The sequence below is a fragment of the Sminthopsis crassicaudata genome, chromosome 4 (genome assembly GCF_048593235.1).
Source record: "Sminthopsis crassicaudata isolate SCR6 chromosome 4, ASM4859323v1, whole genome shotgun sequence".
Lineage (NCBI taxonomy): Eukaryota > Metazoa > Chordata > Mammalia > Dasyuromorphia > Dasyuridae > Sminthopsis > Sminthopsis crassicaudata.
Genome location: NC_133620.1, coordinates 282,312,153 through 282,335,561, shown reverse-complemented (window position 1 = coordinate 282,335,561; position 23,409 = coordinate 282,312,153). Strand labels below are relative to the sequence as shown.

At 40.7% G+C, this 23,409-nt stretch overlaps 1 protein-coding gene across 1 annotated transcript in view; it reads left to right on the top strand.

Moving 5' to 3' along the window:
* GLP1R (glucagon like peptide 1 receptor) overlaps positions 1 to 17,148 on the top strand; it is a 90,588-nt gene extending 73,440 nt beyond the window's left edge. Inside the window, exons 10-13 of the mRNA XM_074311022.1 lie at positions 40 to 128; positions 785 to 923; positions 1,248 to 1,289; positions 9,002 to 17,148. Of these exons, the coding sequence (XP_074167123.1) occupies positions 40 to 128; positions 785 to 923; positions 1,248 to 1,289; positions 9,002 to 9,169 (438 nt within the window). The 3' untranslated portion in view covers positions 9,170 to 17,148. The remainder of the gene's footprint in view (positions 1 to 39; positions 129 to 784; positions 924 to 1,247; positions 1,290 to 9,001) is intronic.
* Positions 17,149 to 23,409: the final 6,261 nt, after the last annotated feature.

The following is a 23,409-nucleotide window of genomic DNA, read 5'->3' as shown; positions in this document are numbered from 1 at the left end:
AGTGATGTTATGGCACATCCTCCCCTTTCTATTCCACAGCTGAATTTCCTCATCTTTATCAGAGTTATCTGCATCATCATCTCCAAACTGAAGGCCAATTTGATGTGCAGGACGGACACCAAGTGCAGGTGATGAACAACTTATTCAAAGGGCAACCTAGGCTTGTTTGCTGTTTGGTGTTGGTCTTTCTACCCTAAATTAATGTCTTAGAACCGGAAGATAAAATAATAGTTGATTTTCAGTTATCTATGGCCATAAGATCAGTGAGAAACTGGGTACCAGATTCAGGGATATTCCCCAGCACATCACATTTTTAGACAAATTTCAACATCTCCAGCTCTCACAGGATGATTTGGGAGCACTGAGCACCCTTCTGGCATCCATGATGCTAAGCTGGAAAATTTAAGTACACATGCGTGACACAAAGCAGCAGACAAGCTGGGATGAAAGATGGTGATCTCAGGGTGGAAGGGTGGGAGGAACAGGAGTATCATTAGGGGCTCAGGCAAGAGAAGAGATTTTTAAGTGGGGTTAACCCAGAACTAGTAACAGAACCAGGACTAGAACTCAAGCTTTCTTCTCCATAGCTACTGTATCTTAAAATGTCAGACCTGGAAGGGGCTGTAGAAATTGCCTCGTGTGGCAGAATTCCCTTATTTTATAGATGAGGAGAGAGAGAAAGTGAGTGGCCCCAAGTCCCCCAGGTGGCGGGTCTGCCCTCCCCTTTGCTGGCTCCCCTGCCAAGTTCCCCAGCAGCTCATAGATGCCTCTTTCTGATCATCAGGCTGGCCAAATCAACCTTGACCCTCATCCCCCTGCTGGGGACCCACGAGATTATCTTTGCCTTTGTGATCGATGAGCACGCCCGAGGGACCCTGCGTTACATCAAACTCTTCAGTGAAATCTCCTTCGCATCCTTCCAGGTAACATCAAATAGCATCAGGGATTGTCAGAGGAACCCCTTTACCCCTCTTTAGCCCCTTAGATCCATCAAAAGTCTCTTCTATCTGAGCTATCATTTGGCCCCATTCCAACCCTGGGAAGCAAAGGCAAGGCGGAAGCATTCTGACTATCCCCACTGTACAGAGGAGACAGTTCTAAAGATCCTTGTTTCCAGCGCAGAGTGTGGGGTTGCAATGTTCCAGGGTGGGGGAAGAAGCAGAATATTTGAAGAAGTTAGGGTGCTGAGGGCTCCCCAGACCTGATCTACGGAGCCTTAGCTTCCTGACAACAATATTTGATTTCAGGGGCTGATGGTGGCCATCTTGTACTGCTTTGTTAACAATGAGGTAAGGAGTGGGGAATCTCCATGCGGGAGGTGAGGGAAGGGGGAAGAGAAGTTTAAAGAGCTGGGAGAGGCTATTGCCTTGACTGCTCCTTTGAGGGTACTGGGCTGAGACCAGGAGGACAGCCCCTCCTTAGCTAGATTTCCCAACCTACCTACACCTCCCATGCTTCTCCAGCTTTTTCTCACAGAATGCCTGTTTTGTAAGGAACCTGGAAGTTTTTCATCCCAGAGACATTTTCCTCCCTTCCATACCACCTATTCCTCTTACCACCCATTTACATTTTTTATTTGTCCGGTATAACTTTAGGAATATAATCTCACTGGAATGGCCATTCTAATCCAAGTATAATTAAAGAATCTGCCTGTTAGTAAGAGATCATAAAATGAATGTCAAAGCTACAGAGAAATTAATGGATTAATCCATCAATCAGTAAATTCAGCCAACATTTATGTAGCCATGCACTACGGAGAGGAAGATACAAAGTTCTCAAAGAGCTACTAGTAGAGTAGGAAGATTCATTTACTCCAAAAAGTATTAGGCGCATGAGAGAGCTACAAGTGCTATGAGAGCACTAGAAGAAGATCCCTCCTAGCCAGGGGATCGGAAAGCTGCTTTGAGAAGATGGCTTTGAGAGCAAGTAGAGGAGACATTGCCAGCATGAGGAAGGGCCTGACCACCTAAGAGGAAAACACATGGCTTGTTAAAGGGTTCATTATATAAGCAGTTGGAAAAGTAGGTCTGGAGGTCATGGATGGAGGTGTAGGTTTAGGTGTCATGAGTGTTGAGGGGATAACGGGAGCTATGTTGAGTGGATAGAATCAAAGTGGAAGAAAGACCAAAGAGAAGACCAAGAATAGGATTGCCCAAATTCAGAAGGCAGGAAGAGGGAAGAGAGTCAGCAAGAGAGACACAGCATCAGTGGTCAAAGGCATAAAAGAAAAGCTGGGAATGGCTAGCAATACTGAAGCCAGTGGACAAGAGGGTCTCCATGAGGGCAGAATTGTCTGATGCCCCAAAGAGTGCAAAGGGAAATGAAGACTGAGAAAGGCCACTGAGTCAAGCAAGTGGTAGGTCCTTCATGACCTTGAAAAGAGCAGGCTCAGTTGTCTAGTTGTTTTCAGTGGTGTCCAACTCTGTGAGTCCTTTTGTTTGTTTGTTTGTTTGTTTTTGGCAAAGATCCTGGAAGGGTTTGCATTTCCTTCTCCAGCTCATTTGATCTATGAGGATACTGAGGTAAACAGGATGCAATGACTTGCCCAGAGCCACACAGCTAGCAAGTGTCTGAGGCCATATTTACATTTAAATCCTCCTGACTCCAAGCCTAGTACTCCACCACTGCACCACCCAGCCACCCTTAAGTATAAAGAACAGATACCAGATTACAAGTAGTGAGAAGTGTCTGAGTGTAAGAGAAGTGATTATAGTCACTAAAGAATTTTGGCAATCAAAAAAGAGTGAAGAGAGAAGGCAATAAACTGAATGGGATAATGGAGTAAAGAGGTTTTCTGTTTATTTTTCAAGATAAGAAAGACTTGAGGATGTTTGTAGGCAAATGGAAAGGAATAAGAAAGAGGTAACAGTTGAAAATTGCCTGAACTTCGTCTTTGTGTATCTCTGCACAGTGCAAGCCTTCATAAATGTTGGCTGCATTTATTAATTAGTCATGACCTGGAGGAAGCAAAAGGGGATGGGCTCAAGGCCACAGGTGGAAGGGTTGACTTAACAAGGAGAATGACCACTTTTTCATTTAAAGATTGGAGGGGAGAAGAGAGTGGCTGTAGCAATGGAGAAGGGGCAGAGGAGCTGAGAGAGGTTGAGGAAGCTCATGTCAGTGACAGAGGGACCTCTGAAAAATAGAAATCAAGGTCATTTGCTCTGAGTGCATCTGTTTTTGAGGGCTTTGAGTAAGTCTGGGACTCGGGGAATGAATTTTGGCATGTTTTCTATGGGGAATATATGAGATATCAATGAGATGCATGAAAAAGTTGCAGCAAGGCCTCATGCCCTGAAGATTCACCATTGTGTTGTTGTTCAGTCCTGTCTTACTCTTTGCAACCCCGTGGGCCAACTGGCCGTGGAATTTTCCTGGCGAAGATTCTGGAGTAATTTGCCATTTCCTTCTCCAGTTTTATGCTGGCAGGGTCTTAAGTGACTTGCCCAGAGTCACATAGCTAGTAGATATCTGTGGGCAGATTTGAACCCTGGCCTTTTGGATTCCAGACAGTGCTAAATCCATTGCACCACTTAGCTGCCTCACGGTTCACCGTACCAAGATATTATGGGTAAGAGCTTACAAGGAAGAACAGGCAGTTTCTTCATTTACTGATAACCCCAGTGTGGAGATGTATGTCAGTGGGGAGGGGGGAGGGTTGTTGTTCTAGGCCCCCTCCCCTCCAGAGCTTTACTAGTGACCTTGTCCAAGTGAGTCATCTCCTGAGGGAGAGAGTGCTCTAGAGTCAGGCTGTTAACCAGGATTATGGAAGTCAGTTCAAGGATTGTTTTCTCCCTAACTTTGGAGAGGCAGAACAAGGGATAGAGACTATGGTTATTCATTCCATTTGGTGGCTGAGACCTAGGACTGGTTTGGGGAGGTTAAAAGGAGTTTGGTATGAAAAATGCTTTTGTTCACTCTTTCTCCACTTTGGGGAAAACTGCCTAAATAGAAAAATAAATAAATGAGGTGCTAGTGACAGAGAAGAAGGGTATAGGAAAAGAACTAACTCATATCAGACACATTTAAAAGCCCAGGAGTAGGAAGGGGGAGGAAGTGTGACTTTCCCAGGACCAACCCGCCCAAACTAGGGGTCCCTTCCCTTACCCCATGCTTCCCAGCCACTCCGCAAGAGAGACCTAAGCCAGACGTCCCTCCTGAGGGACCTCTCAAAGAGGCACCCCCTCTGGTGCCCCTCCTTCCTTTGTGAAAGAGCTGGAAAGCACCTGATTCCAATGAGTGTTGGCCACCCTCTTAATGTACAAATGAGGAAACCAAGGCATGACTAGGGTAAGGGATAAAATTTAAACTCAGACCCTCCTGAATCCCTTGCTCAGCTCTCTGTCCACCAAACCACCTGGGAATAAGGAGATAAGGGAAAACCCACATAATAGAGCTTAAAGGTCCAACTCTAATAGAAGAAGAGAAAAGGAGACTTCTGCTTTTTCCCTTCTTCCTTCTCAGGTACCCAGGATCCTTCCAGATTCCAGGTCTGGCTCAGCAAAGTCAGTGAACTGGCACAAATAGTTTATGATGAATGAGGGACAGTTCAGGCTGCCTTGCCTCCACTATTCCCCAGTGCGCCCTTTGGGAGGGCTTTTAAAAAATGAACAAAATGTTGAAATATGTGAAAATAAAAATGCTTGGCCTCTTGTGTTCCCTTCAGGAATTATTCACAGGTCTTATGGCCAAACCTTTCATCTTCCCCTTCTCTCTCTGCTCGAGTGGTGATTTGCTGCCCTGGACCTAGATCTGGGTCCTTCATTTTACAGTTTTCATAAGGGAGAAGAGGCACATTTCTTCTCCCCTCCCCTATTTTTCCCTCTCCTTCCCCTCCTCTCCCTCCCAGAACGCAAACCATTGGAGAAATAACATGGGAACATGGTACATTACTGGAAAAAAAAACCCACTCCAAAATAAGCATTTATTTACCACCGTGGGCCTGGCACTTTGCAAATAATATCTAATTTGATCCTTACAACAGCCTCAGGAAGGAAATACTTTTATGATTCCAATGTTACAGTTGAGCAAACTGAGGCAAATACAAGTTAAGTGACTTGTCCAGGATCACAGGCTAGTAAGTATCTGGGGCCGGACTGAACTTCAGGCCCTTTAGTCTACCCACTGTGTCAGCCAGCTGCCTCCTCACCAAGGAGAACAAGGTTCTAAGGGGCAGAATTTGGCTGTGGAGGATGCGACAGGCCCCTTCTGTGTTCCACAACCACATCACTTTCCCGACCCACTCTCCCTTCTTTTTTCACCTTTCTTTGGAAGTGCTTCCTCTCTCTCCTCAACTCTAAAATACACACACACACATGTACACGTGTACACATATACATATACACACATACATACATATATACACTCTATCTCGTTAAAAACAAAATATACATCAGGCTACATCTCCATGGACTCATATTGGAACAGACCATCCCATTCCCCTAATCACCACCTTTATCACCTTTTTTCGCCAGTGACATTGCTTGTATAAGCTGATAGGGACACACAGGAGGAGCCCTTTAGTGGGCTCCAGTTTCATATGTAAATTTATGGCCAAATTTCTCAGAACATCAGAATTTTCTTTTGCCCACAAATCATTTGCTCTTCATTACATATCCCCTTTCCTGTTGGCGTCTTCCTATGTTAAGGTTTCTGCTTTCTCCCCCCTCTTTAATAATTAACAATGATAGCAGACATATGCAGCTTTTCCCATCTCCAACTCCCACGTGAACCTCTAAGACGTAGGAGTCAGAGTAAGAGTAGTCAGCCGAGGAGCAAAAGACTGAAAGTCCAAAGACTTGGATTCTAGTCCAGGCTCTGCTACTTATTACCTGCTTGACCTTCAGCAAATCGTTTTACCTCCTCTATAAAGTGGAGATAAAACTTGTAGCTGCTTCACAAGATTGCGGTAAGAGCTCCATGAGGTCATATCCATGGAAGGGCTTTTTAAACTGCAAATCACTTTCCCAAAACGAGGTTCTAGTGTCACTTACGCCTCATCTTTACATCCTGTCACTGGATCCTCATTAGGCTAGCTGCCTGATTTCCTTTTGGTTCCTGATTCCTTTCAGCTCTGGCCTCCTCTCAGCTACCTCTGAGAGAGAAATGACATGTATTACCATCTCCCAGGAGTCCACAAAAGTTCACAACCCATTGCCTTGGGCTGGTGCCACAAATGGAGAGAGCATATTCTTGTGCCCAGGGTTGCTATAGCAATGTTTCAGGTCTATGGGAAAGTTGGCCAGAAGGCTCACTCTAGAAGCTGCCACATCTATTCCAGTTACTGAACACACAAAGATCTAGGAGAACTGAGGCAATGGAAGGAGGGAGAGAAGAAGGAAGGGTTGCAGGAGGCAGTGTTGGTTTTTTGCCAAAGCTGGTTTCCTCTTGTCAAGGCTTAGAAGGAAGGAAACAAATATTTATTATTAAGGACCTATCCTGTGGCAGGTACTTTGTTGAGCACTTTATCTCATTTGATCTCACAACAGTCCTGATGGGTGGATGCTATAATTATTCTGATTTTGCAGTTGAGGAAACCGAGGCAGAGAGCGGTTATGTAATTTTCCCAGCATCACCTAATTAGCATCTAAGGCTGGAACTCCTCTCTTTCTGACTCTAAGACCTAAATATTGCTAGCAAATGTTTGCAGAAAATAATAATAAAAATGTCATTATTAACAATGATGGTGATATCGAGAATTTAAGTACCTCAGAATCCATCTAATCCAAGCCCCTCAGAAGAAACTGAGGTCCAGGAAAGGAAAGGAATTGATCTATGACCTAATAGTTTGTTCATTTTTTCATAATTTCGATGAACCTGCTGTCAGTGCCTATATATGATAACTTAAGTGCATTTTAGTACTCTGATTGCAAGAGTGAGAAGTGTATAAAGTCCTGTCTTCATGGCAGATTTCCTAATCGAGTGAAGATATAGGATCAGCAGGTTAGCATGGCCAGAAAGACAGGAAATGGGATTACCCTCTTCCCTTTTTCCTTTCTGCACTGGTCTTGTTTTTGTGACTTCAGTTCTGAAGGCAGCAATGGCATGTGCTTTGGGCAAACCCTATAATCTGCCTGGCCCCGTGTGTGAGGCTGCAGGCACTTGTGTGCACATGGAGGACTTCTCTGGACATTATCAGCTCTGAACAGAAAAGTTCTTTTAAGGGATGGCATGCAGGGTGGTGCAGACATCTCACTGTGCTAGCTTAGACTGATGGTAGATGTTGGGAAGAGGAGGAGGAGGAAGAAACAGACGGGGGAGGCCAGGAGTAGAATGTTTGCCATAGAGACTTGTCAGAGGGCACACCGCTGGCTAACTTGGCCCACACCAGCTGCACCTCTGGCACAGCAAGCAGGCCCTACTGGAGGGAGAGCCTAAAGCTCAAATGTGGTTAAGAGAATGGCCCTGAGTGCAAGTAAGTGCCCAGGAGAGATTGATCCTTCTAGTCCTGGGAAATTACATGGAGATTCCTGCCTGGTAAAGCAAAATTTACATTGAAATTAGAAGCAGTTTCTAATCTCTTGGTCCCGGGGACTGGCTGTGTAGCTCCCAATACAGAAAGCAAACATATACCAGCAGTATTTAGGTCCTAGAGTCAGAAAGACAGGAGTTCCTCCCTCAGCATTTCTTTGAGGTCAAGGAGCCAGCCTTCGGGGACACCATTATTGGTGCCAGAGTTCCTGACAATATCTCTGGGTATATTTACTCTCCATCAGCACAAGGGGAGCGGAGGCAGAGGTCACTGAAGCTGTCTGTGTTCTTTTGGCTCTAGGTGAGGGATAATATTGCCTTATATTTAACCGTCAATATAGTCCCTTTCCTGGGCTCATGCCTCGTTCTCTGGCTGCTGTTTTGATTTCTACTTGATGGACTGAGGATAGTGTTCTGAATCGTATCCAGTTATTCCATTGCACACTGGGGTCATTTCTACATTTAGAGAAAGGATATTTGTGTGTGTGTGTGTGCGCGCGTGTGTTTACACACACACACACACACACATACATACAGATATATACCCACACACGTGTGGTATTCTGGTGTGTAAGAATGTATTACCTGGTAGTTGTATGGATGCAGTGTTCTTGGTACGCTGGTCTCTGTATCATTGAGGCTGGCCATTTCCAAGCCACCTCTAGATTTAACCTTAGTTAGATCTAATAGAATTAACCTTAGTTTACCAATTCACTTCAATTGTCTTGCTCCCAACAATCTCCTCATCTCTGCTGCTCTCTTTAGGCTAATAAACTTCTAGATGTATGGACATATTTGGGATCACAGGCTCAAAGATTTAGAACCCTGAGGGAAATTAAACACTAAGCTCCTTATTTAATAGATGTGGAAACTGAGGCCAGGTTATTAGATGGAAAAGCCAGAGCTTCTGATTCCAAAGGTCAAAATTCTCAAACTCAAAGCTAGTTTCCTCCTGAGCATACTAGGCTCCTTTTTTGTTTCGTCTATTTATTTTTTTGTGTTTAGAAATATGGATTTAGTGGCCCTCCAGTAGAGGAAAAGGGGGTATTTGATCTTCTCTGAAGGGGTCCAATCTCACTCTAGACTATGAGACTAAAACTGGGAATATGTGATCTGTCTCTCTGTGTTTCTTTTTCTCTCTAATTCTGTCTCTCTCTGTGTCTCTTTCTCTCTGTCTCTCTTCTTTTTCCCTTTTTCTCTTCTCTCTTTCTCATTCATCCTCTCTTGTTAAATGATATTATGATGGATAGTAAAATGTACTTAGCTGAATCACGGTGTTTAGAGATGGAAGAGTCCAATTAGGTCATTGAGCTCATTCTTCTCTCCTGAGAAGAGGAAAATAGGAGACAACAATAAACAGTTTTATTGGGATATTAATTTAGGCGCCTGAAGGCCCTGACTTGTGTCTCTTAATATAAGACAGTAGATTTTTTTCTTCTTCCCCTCTAATGCAATAAAGAAAAGCTTTTGCAATTTGTGGGCAGTTTGGTTTATGTACTTGTTTTCACTTTCTCTCCTTCTGCTATGAAAGGTCCAGTTGGAGTTTCAGAAGACTTGGGAACGCTGGCGACTGGAGCATTTGTACACCCAGAGAGATTGCAGCATGAAGCCCCTCAAGTGTACAGCCAGTAGCCTGAGCAGTGGTGGCACATTGGGGAGCAGTCTATATGCAGCTACCTGCCAAGCCACCTGCAGCTAAGATGCCCAGGTCTCTCTTTCTCTCTCCACCCTCAAGTCCTATCTGGGGGAGACCCCAGATGTGGGAGGTATCCTCCTGGGTAGTTGGGCAAATATGCATGCTCATACACATATACCATCACACAGAGCCTTCTGCTTTATCTTCCTCTCCCTGAACCTAACAAATAGGCAAATGGATGTGCCTCCTGGGATTCATGGACATATACATTTTCTCCAAGGAAAGGCAGCCTGCTAATTCAATCACTGTGTCAAAAGAAGAGAAAAAAATGATTGCAGCTAAAATGAGGATTTCTTCCCATTAAGGCACAAGGCCCCTGGGGTTCCCCAGACAGCAGCAAATCAACCCCAGGCCTAAATTCAATGTCAATAGCCAATTAATGGAGCTGGAGCTGGGACGTGGGGGTGGAGAGCAACACAGAGAGTGGTTGATAAAATTACAAACACAACACAGAGTCAGTTTTGAATAGAGATGTCATTTGGCTCCTACTGCCCAAATATTCTCAAAAATTTAATTAAAAATCTGTGCTGCGAGGGTGCCCTATCCCTTCAACTCATACCTTGACTTGCTTTGACCATAACTGGCCCCACTGTTGAGCACAGGAACCCTCAATTGTGTAAAGGACTGAAGGAATATCACCTGACTCTCACCATGAGGATTTTCCTCCTCTTGTGTCCAGTTTTTCTCAGCCTGAAGAGCTAGGATAGACTTTCAGCTTGGGAGAGCCAGGTACTTGGATCATATCTTGGATCCCTTTAATTCTGCTCCAAAAATAGCCTAGATATTTCTAATATTCCTTTAGAAAAGCTTTAGGAGCACCAGTAGGTAGAACCTACTGCAATGAATGGATTACTCTCATAGCCCATCAGATACCAAGGTCTCACAGCAGAGTTATATAGCTACCAGAGAGCTTTCTCAAGGATAGATTGAAGTACCCAGCAATTGCTATGGAGGCAATACAAGGTTGCTCAAAGTTTCCTTTCTTTGAAAACCATTCATTTGGGGATGTTTCAAGCCTCTTGGTTATTCTTCTTTCTTGCCATGACTATTTGTCAAGTGTGAATGTGCAATTCTTACTTCTCCCATCTATAGAGATTAAGAACTAAAGTGATGATAACAGGGTTTTGAGTCATGTGGGGGAAGGGGAGGGAGAGTGCAATCAGTCAGTGAACTCATTCATACATTGTGCTAATTAGCTTTGCCCTGTCATCAGCTGCAGTCTTGTAAATAATCATAATAATAAGGAAAACCCATAAATCCTTTCCCCTTTCCCCCTAGCCATGAAGATAAACTAGACGCATACAACACTGCAGAGAGTCTCAAAGAGAAGGGAAAAAATCAACCTGAAGGTCCAAGGATTAATTTCAAGGAGCAGGAAAGATGTTTCTAAAGCATCAGCAAACTTTGGGAAGCACAGACTAGTCATGGATGGGGGGGTGGAAGAAAAGGGAGGGAAGAGTTGGAGTTCTGGATGAATTATTTTATGACTCAGTCTCCTCCACCTCCCTCCCCATTTGATGAGCCTGAAGATCCTCCCTGTGGCATTACAGCAGTATGGGTCCCAATTCTTCCTCTAGAAGTATGTGATGTGTAGGAAAAATAATAATGGGGCATTAAAACCACACCAAGTAGAAAATTTCTTAGATCTGAGCTTCACTGGAGTGTTATGTCTGCTTTAATAGGGAAGCTGAACTGCAGGCTAAAGTAAGGGATAAGCCCAACCGTATCACTCTCTTTGAGCAGCGGGTTAAGGCCGGGGGTGGGGCTACAGAAAATGCATAACTCCCCCAAACAAGGACAAATGCTATAGTTTGCCCTTCTTCCTATATTTGTGAGTTGGGGCACTGACAAGAAGGGACAAGTCCTGAGGGCTGGCAGTGACAGATGTGGGGGTAACAGTATGCACTTGAGTTTGAAACAAACAGCAGCATTTTGAGAATTAATAACATGCACTAGTAATGGCAGGAAGATGTATTGATATATGAGAGCCTCATAAATTAACCCAGTGCGGAGTCAGGGGGAGAAGGAGGGAATTGCCAAGGGAAAGTGCTTTCTTTGGCATCTGCATAGTTTCAGTTGGTTCTTGTAATGGACAGAAGTCTCCCCCCTGGCAGATGTTCCGTGGGTCTTCTTAGATCTCTATTATATCTAGGGGTTCCAGAAAGCTTGACATAAGCACCTTCTTTTGGCTCTGCAGTGTTTTCCCCCTTTACAACCAGATACCTATCTGATGAAATGTTTTCTCTACCCTTAGACCCTATGCCTATTAATACTCCTCTGAGTGACAGTGTACTAGTCAGAGAACTGCCCCCATTTGAAGCTATTCCCAAACTATCCCAAGCTAAGTATAACTTTACCAGGTCTGGGAACTATCGAATTCAAGGCGCTCTGAAATTCCTCTGGCATGTCTCTGATTCTGTTTATATATCTAATGCCACAGGCTTGGAGCTTGCTGAGAACTTTTTTGTCTGCCTCTGTACTCTCTCTCTATACTGCTGACTACCAAGGTGTCCTCATTGTATTGGTCTGTGGGGGTCTGATGGCTGGTCTGTGATGTAGCTGATTTCAGCACTCTGGCCAGCTACCTAGAACTAGTTAACTAAGTGTATTGTAAATAAGATTAGTGAGCCTTGTCCAGTGCAAATTCATAAAAAGTAAAGGTCAAGATACCTTTGAATTCATAGTTCCTTTCCCTCTTAAAACGACTCCATTTTCCTGAGCTACAGTTTTAGTCTGAAAGATTAATTCCAACTCACCTCACATTAATAATGACACCACTTCAGTATCAGACTCCCTAGAATGGTACACCTTGAGAAGTCAGTATTTATAAGTACCTACTATGGACCAAGCACTATGATAAGCCCTCTGGATACAAAGAGAGGCAAAAGATCGTCTCTGTTTTCAAGAAGTTTACAGTCTAGTGGGGGAGACAACATGAAAACAACTATGTATAAGGAAGATACATACAAGATAAATTGGAGGATTATTAGAGCTGTGATTTACATATATAGTCCAAGCCCCATCCTTCTATAAATAAAATGAGGGCATAGAGATCCGATGAACTTAGGGTTATGGAATCGTAGATTTGGAACTTGAAATATAAATACTGCCAAGTCTAACCCATTAATTTTCCATATGAGGAAATCTAATGCAATGGTTCATTTAACAGGTAAAGAAAATGATATTTCCAATGTCACAAAGCTAGTCAGTGAAAGAACCAGGACTAAAACTCCAGTCTTCTTATTGATTCCCAGTCTGCCTTTATGAGGAAGAAAATATAAATAATGTAAATAACAATCAGGCTATTTAGAAGGAAAGTTTTCAGTAGTAGTTGGCAGCATTCTATTGAATGAAGAAACAGATGGCAACAAAGGCAGAAATATCAAACAGTGAAGGTCTAATCTTGCCTGGCCAAATTCTATAATTTATGTGAGAGGGAGGACAGAGGGACTTTACTGCTCCTACTGGAGTAGCTCATTCATCTTGAGCTTATTGTGAAGAAATGAAATGCCTCAACACACATGTGTGTACAGACACACAATAAATGCATTTGGAATAGCAAATTCAATGCTTTCTCATTAGACCGATTTTTTATTTGTCTGATGCATCTGAACTACTCTGGGGAAACATTGCTATCCCTATGGAAGAAGATGTATACAAAAGAAACTTCTTCTGTGCCCCATGTCCCTGTTGCCTTTATTATTTGCCTCTCTGGCCCTCCTTAGAGTTGAAGTGAAGTCAACTATCCTAGGAACTGAAAACTAGCATGGAAAGAGCAGAACAAGGAGGAAGAAATCAGTCTCCATCTGGCCCTTTAAGACCCTTATAAATATGAGTAGCAGTGTGGTAGAGTAGAGAGAGTCTTAGACTAAAAAATCAGAAGATTTAGGTTCTGTTTCTAATGTTCCTATGCACTAGCTACATGAACCTGAGTCTCAATTTTCACATCTGTTAAAGTGTAATTAGATCAGTTAGTCACAGCTGGAACCTTAAGAGTACCTTCAAGATTTGGCATTCTGAGTTCCTAGGACAGAAACTTACAGAGATAAAAGGTCTCATCCCTTTTCCTAAGCTTCTTTCCTCAAGGTCCAAAAGTTTCCTTTTGTGGACTTGGAGTCAGCTCAGCATTTTGAAAGATGAATCCAGAGTCACCTTACCTACTATGAAGGTCATGAGACTGTATAACTGAGAGAAAGAGTTGTTTCAGAACCTGAATGGTATATGTGTCCTCTCCATGCACAGACAGAACTCCCATTACCACTAATGCCTGCTACGTGCCCAGAGAAGGGAAAATATATTTCAAGGTCTTGTTTTTCCTTCTCTAAATTGATTCTAATCTACAATGCTGCCCCTGCTTTTGGCTCTTATGAAGCAAACTCTATAAAAATCCTCAAATAAAATGTTCCCACTCATTCTATTATGACAACTTTCTTTAATTCCTAACAGAACAACTTTCTCTTTGGTGAATAGGAGCCGTGGGGAAGCTTTGGCAATCAGAAGTGAATCTACTGTATCTATAATTACTTCTATGCTGCCAATAAGTCCAGATGGACAGGATGTAGGCAAACTTAATGATATAGAAGGTATGCTGGACTTTCCCTAGATTTCAATTGATCACAGTAAAGTGTGCTGCTGTTTATTTGCATTTGTCTATGCAGGGGTAGCCTGATATGTCGTATTGTTCACTCATCTGCAGTTGTACCTGACTCTTTGTTTCCCTTTTGGGAGTTTTCTTGGCAAAAATCCTAGAGTGGTCTGCCATTTCTTTCTCATTTCATTTTACAGATGAAGAAACTAAGGCAAACAGGGTTAAGTGACTTGCCCAAGATTCCATAGTAAGTGTCTGAGGCCAGATATGAAGTGAAGTCTTCCTGACTGCAGGCTCCATCTACTGTGTCACCTCCCTGCCCTGATACTTATTTCTGACCAATTCACTTATTTATTTAGTTGGGTCTCATTCACCAGGTGGTGCATTTTTTGTTTCAAGAATTTAAAGATACTGGTTTCTCTAGTGTCCCATCCATCTAGCTGTTGCTTAAATTGCCCCCTCTGAAAGGTGATCTTACTATATTTGCTGTAAGACAGGGGTCCTGCTGGCAGAATGCAACCTGTAATACTCCTGAGTGCAGCACTAAACCAAAGTAAAATGTACCTGGGAAGCAATACAAAGTAACTGGGAAGTATTACAAAATACAGTAGGACATAGTGATGTCAACATGTGGTTTCTAAGTCAATATATAGACCTAAGGGATCCTTATTACATTTGTGGCCCCCTTTTCCATACCTTCCAACTGAGACCTAATAAAGGGGAAAGGGTAGAACTGAAAGGGAACCAATGCTAATGTGATGCATGTGAAAAACACTGACACCACAAAAGACATCTGAGCCAACTGTTATATCCTAAGCTTACGTGCAGGTTATTCAACCTTTTCAGTTAAACTTGTCAGAATATCTGTAATTAGTCAGACTGTACAATCTAGCACGACTAATTATCGTTGCATGAAAGCAATCCAAGGAAAGTAAAAAATGAGGAAGAACATTTGCATGTAGTGAGCACAGAACTTGAGCATCCAAGTTGGAAATTAAAGACAAGTCACTGCTTTCTTTCATATAAGAAGTCTTTGCTGTTGAGTTGCCATGGAGTTTCAGGGATGGGGAGTCAAGAAGGTATAAAGAAAGGAATCACACAGGCAAATGTAGAGCAATGTCTCAAAGTTAGTGCATAATTTTGCCAACGGGACAAGCTATAAAGACACAAAAGCAAGCCCAGACATCTGTCTTTGCATTTTTGTTCCCCATATATTGATTTCATGTGGCTGATGTTTTCCTTGCCAATCTCCGGTTGTTACCAGCTCCCAGCACCTCCCCACCCTGAATCACACCCTTGAGGAGCAAAGCAAAATGAAATCTGCACATAAATGGTTCTTGCACCTCACTAGTTTGAGGCTATGGCACTCATAGGAGTTCTGGTGGATTTCTAGGGAGTCAGGTGCTAGTCTTTATATGGAAAAGAAGACTAGGTACACAAGAGAATAACCTGTGTCTATCTTTGCTGCTATGGGAGATAATTGTTCTTCATGAATGTTTAAACAATGTAATTTTCATGTGACTTGATGTACAATGCCATATGCAAATATGACCAGCATCTCTAGATTGCATATGTATATAGTGTATGAATTTCTTGTACATATATTAATGTGTATTCATTCTTATTTGACCTGGTAAGACAAATAAAAGCCTGCCATTGATGTGACTAATTTTTTTCTCTATGAGAAGATGTCAACTTAGGTGACTCATGGTGCAGTGGGAAAATACAAAAGATGTGGTTTTCATCCCAAGAAGGGAGGGAAAAAACCCTGCTCATTACTCATATAATGCTTTTCATCTTCAGAGCACTTAACAAGTGCTAATTTATCCACTGCTGGGCCTTTATACAGTGACTGTAATGTCATTTAATTAGAGATGCTGGGTGGTCGAGTGGTTTAAACAATGACTGACAGCCAAATGGATGTGTATTCTAATTCCACTGATTCATTTGATCTCCTGTCCAAATGAATGCAGTCCATTAAATTTGGCTTTTTAAAAAAAATGACATAAAAGCAAAAGCCTTGTTTGCAAATCAGTCATAGTATTTGAATTGAGTTCATGTTTTGAAATCCATCTTCTGAAAGATAAACTTTTTTTTCAACTTAAATAATCATTCACTCACTCCTGGAATTTGTGACTTGCTCACATTTTCTTACAGAAGTAGAACTTATAGCAAACCACTCATTTTCACTATCAGTTTACTGTTATCCTGATTTTTCTGAAGGTCAACTTAGTTATCAGAATGAGGAGCCCCTTTGTTGTTGTTCAGTCATGTATAATTCTTTGTAACCTCCTGAGCTATAATATCCATGGGTTTTGTTTTTGTTTTGTTCTTGTTTTTTTTTTAAGATATTGGAGTGGTTTGTCCTTTCCTTCTCCAAAAAGAGTCTCTTCAACATATCTAATTCAGATAAGCTTTGAGATTAAAGACTTTTGGGATACCTTTTGTTAGACGCAATATGGTGCAACCAAAAAATGCATTGAGTTTAAGCCAAAAGTCCTGACAATAAGCCAGAGTCTCTGACTCTGTCCCTTTCTACTTGTGTGTCTCTGGGCAACTCTCTGAGTTTCAGTTTTCTCCTCTGAAGAACAAGACCAGACAAGGTGGAATTGTGGAATCTAACAAAAAAGACAACAAAAAGAACATGGGGGAAATGGACAAAGCTAGCAAACTGAGCCTAGATGAACATAAGTGAGGGTATACACAAAGTGCTGGGACTGTGAGTCAAAGGACCTGGGTTAAAACTTTTTATCTTCACATTGCACCTTCTGTATGTCTTTTTGTTTGGAACTTGTTGGTTCCTCTCTGTCATCTCTTTGGGAGATGTTTTATCTTTTGCTGAAATGGATTCTTTTTGTAATTATTTTAGGTAAGTTTGATTTGGGTTAGTGATTGTTTTTATGACTTTATATTCCAATCTATTCTGCTATGATTCTATAATTGGTAATGAGTCTCACTTTCAGCTAGATAAATCATATTCAACTAGCCCTGTAAGAGATCCCCAAAGTCAACTAGTTGAAGCCTGTCATTTTTTATCCTAAATATAAAAACACATTCCAAAGAAAATTGAAAGTGACATCAGAATGTTTGGCAGCATTGTCAGAGACAATCAAGACAACTTTTACTATGGTGATCACTAATCAGTTTTGTAGATTATGAAACTAATTAAATAATTTCTCCCCTTTAAAAGCCAGGAACAGGAAATATATACATACACACAATTTAAAAAGAAGAAAATAATAAGGTTGAGTATTTGGGGGTAGGGAGATAGGATATAACAATGGAAAGCTATAGGAAAAAGGAAATTAGAATTCCAGGTCAAGCTGAAGTTAATAAATATGAATGAAAGTGACCAAATGGTTAGAGGGAAAAGAGTAGGAGAAACATGAGAAAATGATAAATGAAAAGCAGTAAGAAGAAAAGTGGACAATCCAGACAAACAATAGGCAGATAGATAGGAAGGGAGAAATAGAGAAAAACAAGAAAGAATCCAGAAAATAGCAAGAAAGGAGATTGGGAGATAGGGGGGAAAGGAGGGAAAAGAAGTAGATGTGGGAAAAAGAAGGAAAAAGAAAAGGGACAGAGGAGGGAAGAAATAGAATATACACACAGTATATATACTACCAAGAATAAAGATGCCAGGTGTTTAAATGATGCTAATATTATGCACAAATATTATTCTATCCTGGTGAAATTATTGAATCCTAATATACTACAAGTCACTTTTGATTTGAAGGCTAGCCCAATGACATCAGCAAGAAAAAAGGGCAGCCTCTGAAGTAACTAAGAGGTCATAGACTAATTGTCTTTTTGAAATGGCAGTGGCCACAAGTATGGAAACAAACAGACTCTGCCCTACCTAGTGCTGCTTTGGACACATCAGATTCTTTTGTTATAAACTCCAAGAATAAAATCAATAGGCAATTACAAATGTAGTTCTGACTTGTGCCAAAAGATTGAGTAAATGCCTTAAGAGATGGGTATGAGCTGACAATGCCCGCAGAGGGCCAGCGGTCAGGAAAACCTCATTGGCTTTCTAAGTCTCATAGGATAAGAATTTGAAGTAGTGAATTAAAGAGTTAGTAGTATTTCTAGTGTAAAGATCACTGAGGAAAGCAGATGTAACAGCTGAGATTTACAAAGACACATGCACATAGACAGAAACAGAGACAGATTGAAAGAAAACATTTTATGCTCTTTGATAATTTGTAGTTACCTATACAAATTTTTTTTGCATCATAAAGTTGGCAATTTTAATGTATATCTATTTTACCTCCCAGAAAGCTTTTACATTTTCAGAGTTCTTAGGACAATGAATTTCACATTTTAATGAAATCCACAAATCAAATACCATGACACAATGAGATTTTCCTCTCATTAAAAAAAAATCTTTAAAAATTATTTCAGAGGATGAAAAAGAGCATTCAAGGGGCATTGTATACCATGGCCAAAGAACTCAATCAAGGGTCTGGAAAAATAAAAAAATAATCATAATCTGGGAAGTAACAAAAGGACAAAAAAGGACAAAAGCACAGAGATTGTATCCCACTTCAACAAACCTTTATTAAAGGTTTATTATCTTTATCTAGATTATGACATAAGATTTATTTTAATATACAGTAGAAGATCTTGCAATCAAGGTCAAATAACTAAGAAATTTACAAAATAACTCCCATTCCAGTAATTGGTTGGCAAAAGGCATAAAATCTAACAGAGAAACCAGCAAGTAAGTCCCAAACAAGGAAACATGGAAGGTGCAACTTCTAACTGCATAAAATCTTACAAATGACATTGGACTAGTCCTTCTGACTTCCCAATATGTTTGCTTTTAAAGTAGTGTCCTTTTTGAATCACACTGGCAGCATTGGTTGACCTGAGCTCTTCATCTCCCTCATTTACACATCTTCTTTGCCATTCATCATGGAAAAAAGCAAACTCTCTTGAATCTTCTCAAAACCATGGTTTGGACACTTTTTCCTGCCCATTCCATAGCATGGATAGTGAAAGTTTCTTCCTAATAGTAGTTGGAAAATACTTAGATAGTGCATCAGAATTCCTTGTGGCCAATGACTCATTAGAGGTAGTACCAGTGGTTTATTTATGCATATTTCCTTGGACTCCTGAAGTGAGAAATTTCCAAAATCCAACCTTTGTTTCATGTTGGGTATTGGAAGTCATTCTCAGGCTGACTGTGGTGGACGTGGACTTTGCTTCTGTATCACCTCAGGGTAGAATCAGATCTTCACTAAGCATTGATCATTCACTGTTTCTGGAGAATTCACATAAATCTTGGCAGATATTTCTTTCCTAGAGGGTATTGCTTTGAACATAACAAATGGAGATGGCACTTACTTAAATAGCCACATATTTGTTTTTGTTTTTTACATTTTCAATGTTAATGGTCAAAAATTGAATAGAGGGAGTGTTATGAAATAAATGTTCTGCCTACAAGGACTGGTGACCAAGCCGGGAAGAGCCAAGGTGCTTTCTTTATTGGAACACAGCTCACGTCACTTCTGCCTTTCTCCCTTAGATTTGGAGGACAGAAGAACTTCTTCTTCTGTGTCCTAGAAGCAGCTATAGCAAGTGCATTATTTGTCTAAGTGAGTCTGACACTGGCTGTTAAGACCCTGGTTGCCTCTGCTGTTTCAAGTTTCTTTCTTTGAGTACAATTGACTTAACAGCAATCCTAAAATGAATGCTTCCAGCCTTGACAGCTACCCCTGACAAGGTGGGGAGTAGGAGAAAGTGATGAATTAAGTGCCCACTCTGTGCCAGACAATGCCCTAAGTACTCTACACATATGTCCCCAATCCTCACAACAAGAAGGTGGGTGTTGTTATTATTCCAGAGACTTCCCAAAGATAAGTCCTTTCTGAAGCAGATGACTATCCCCAGGAGGACAAGCCATGTCCACCTGGCTGACCCGAAGATACGGATCTCAAGTGAATTACTGTTCAGGCAATGAAGACTGAGGAGTGAAATCCGTTCAGCAGTTTCCTGAGAAGTCTAGGAGTCTTCAGTTCCTGGGAGAGTATAACTAAAATGAAGGACTTCTCTGAATCCTCTGAGTACCTCATATAATTTCCATTATCTGCTTATAAGCTACTGTGAGTCTTTGGTTATCAGTTAGCTTTATGTTTTAAATGTGTGTCAATGAGTGTTTATGAGTCTTTGCTTTTGTGGAGGAAATAAGGAGCTGGTCCACACCTGATATCTGCCTGGGTGACCCAGAGGATCGAGCACTAGGGCTATATCAGGCCTCAGGAAGATTTCAGTTAAAATGCAGTTTCACATATTTACTAATAGTGTGGACCTTAACTTCCGCCTACCTCAGTTTCCTCATCTGTAAAATGAAGATAATAATACCATCTACCTCTCAAGACTATTGTGATGATAAAATGAGTTATTTGTCAAGTTTTTAATGAACTTTAAAGCACTATATAAAAGATAGTTATTATTACAATTGTTTTGTATATTAAATAGCTTTTCAGTATGAACTCTGTTAAATACTTTTGAAGATAGACATAGACATAAATCAAACCTAACCTTTGTTTCTAGAATAATTTAAAGTACATGTGTTTGGAAGAGGAGTAGGGAGGATAAGGAAATACAGTTATTAGTAAATATATAACTATACATCTCAAGAAAAGCTTGATCTTTTTGGGATTAGACTGTCCTCAGGACTGAACTCAATTTTCCAGGGCTTTTTATGGAAAAGGATATCTTTTTCTCTACTCCTAACTAGAAATCTAAAGAACTGTCGGGAATCTATTTGAAAGAGGGCTTTACTGGTGGCTCTTCCTGCCTCAGTTACTCATTCTTTCCAAAACAGCTCTGTAACTCATCCTGCCACAGAGACCCACCAGGAGCCTTTTTAGTTAGCCAAGGGGCAGAGTGCATGTATTATCAGTTTCATGGTAAGTACTCCAATCTAGCAAATGGGGAGGGCTTCCCCAATTATCCCCATTACACAGGTAAAATACCATTGACAAAATATTGTTCAAATACACATTCTGCATAATAGTTATTTCTGTGTTCCTGAACACTGACCATAGTACTGGTTAGCTCACTGAACAGAAACCAGGTCTGTTTCTACTTCCCCTCTAATTCCTATCACAGCTTGGAGATGTGAACACCCCAGAGAACTGAAGACATTCAATTACAAAGATAAGATCGACAACAGTGCATTTCTTAATATAAATGTTATATAATAAGCTCAGTAAATTGTTTGTTAAATAGATGCCTGCAAAGTACAATGTCTCACATACAGTAAATCCCTAAATGTTTGTTGAACTGAATTTCCATATATCACATGAAACAGATTAACTGACACAGATCTCCTGAACTTCAGTCTCCCCTTTAAAAAAGAGGGATTTTATTAGACATAACTAGGTGGGTATAGTAGATTGGGCACTACACTTATAATCAGGAAGACCTGAATTTAAATTCAAGTTCTGATATTTGTGACCTTGTCTTCCTCAGTTTCGCTATCTATAAAATGAAGAGAATAGCATCTATCTCCAAGGATTATTTTGAGGATTAAATGAGATAAAAATTGTAAAATACTTTGTAAAACTTATAAAGTTCTATATATTTCTCTTCCACTGTTGTGAAAACCAAGTGGGATAATAAACGCTAAAGTCACTGGCTTCTTTGTAGTAACATTCATTTTTTTACTTTGCTGCATTGTTTGACGCTATTGACCTTCTTCTCCTTTTAGATACTCTCTCCTCCCTGGATTTTCATTATTATTACTCTCTTCTGGTTCTCCTTCTACCCATCTGGCAAATTCTTCCTAGCCTGTTTTTACTGGATCATTGATCCATATCCCAATTCCTAACCATGGATATCCCTAAGAATCTGTTTTGTACACCCATTCTCTTCAAAATCTCATCAAATTTCAACACCTCAGTCACCATCTTTATGTAGATAATTCCTAAATTTAGGTAGCAAGAGGCATAGTGAAGAAAACATTGGATTTGGAGTCAAGAAGATCTAAAATCAAATCCTGGTCCAAATCCTGCCTCAACATTTACTAGCTGTATAAGTCATAATCTTTTAAAGTCTCAATTTCCTCAGCTATAAAGTGGGGATAATAATTGTACCTACCTTACAGGGCTATGGACCAAATGAGATCATATAGGTCTACTCCAAAGTCTTAGCACAGTCTTAAGCTTTAATGGTTTAAAACTATTAACTAACATCTAATAACAGTCTTTTACACATAGATATTCTAAGTCTTAGTAAAGTTTTAAGCTTTAGTAGATTAAAAATGTTATTTAATCTCTTTATGATATTAAAGCTTAAAATTACACTAAGACTTCCAGGACATCTATATTTAAAAAGCTTTGTAAATCTTTATATCCTTTTAGCCTTACAACCTGAAAGTCATGCTCAATGCTTCATTTCTCCTTCATCCTCCACATATTGCTAAGTTTTGTTGATTCTTCCTCCCCAAAGGCATCTAGAGGTAGCTTTGTGTCTGGAGCGTGCTGGGTCTGGAGCCAAATCAAGCCTCAAACACTTAGGAGCTGTGATCCTGGGCAAGTAAGTCATTTACTGTCTTCTGGCTTCCCCATTTCTTCAATTGTTAAAAGCACCGTCTACCTGGGGTTGTGAGGATCAAATGAGATATTTGTAAGGTGTTTAGCAAAGGTGCTTAGCCTGCTTGATAGTGGGTGACATAATAAAAAATCTCATTCTCCCTCCTCCTTACTCCAATATCTCTTATTTATCCTCTTCTTTAGGCAACTTGAATTTATGTCTCACCTGGTCTTCCTACCTACAATCTTTCTTCTTCAATTCATCCTCCAGTTAGCTTCCTCCAAACTGACATTCCTAAACACAGATCTGACCATGTCAGTTCTAAGCAAGAATCTGCAGTGGCTCCCTATTGCCTTGAGAATAAACTACAAACTACTCTGTATGGCATATAAAGCTCTTCACAGTCTATCTCTAATTTTTCTCTTTTAATCTAATTGCATATTACTTCTCCCTTCATAAATCCTACATTACAACCAAAAAGACTCATTTGATATTTTCCATATGCCATATTCCATCTCCTCCATCTCTGTCTCTGTTCAGGTTATCCTATATGAATAGAATACACTTCATCTTCATCTCCCACTCTAGAACCCCTGGATCTTCTCAGGACTGAGTTTTAGCATCAGCTCTGACATGAGGTCTTAACTGATTCCCTTCCCTCATCCCATTGAAATGACATCATATCTGCTTTGTATCGAGTTATTTGTGTATAAGATTCTCCCAATGGAATGTAAACTCCTGATTTTTATCTCTGGGCTTAGGACAATGTCTTGTATATAGAAGGTAGTTACCATGTTCTTGTTGAATGAATGATTCAATTATCTATCAAAAGCTTTGTAAACATAAATTATTTTTTAAATGGGGGGCTTGCAATGTTCCTTTTGGCTGGCTAATAACTCATTATAGAGAGACTACATCCATCTCTGTTTTCCCTCCAATGCCTGTGGCCTTGGGAATAGGCTTTAATATAATCATTAAATTAGAAATCATCAAAAGAAAACTCCATAAGCACCAAACCATATAGCTGTCCCCAGGAGAATCCAAGTTGAAAATTGCTTTCCTCTAAGAACTGGAGGTAGATCACAGGATGTAGAACCATAAAGGACAT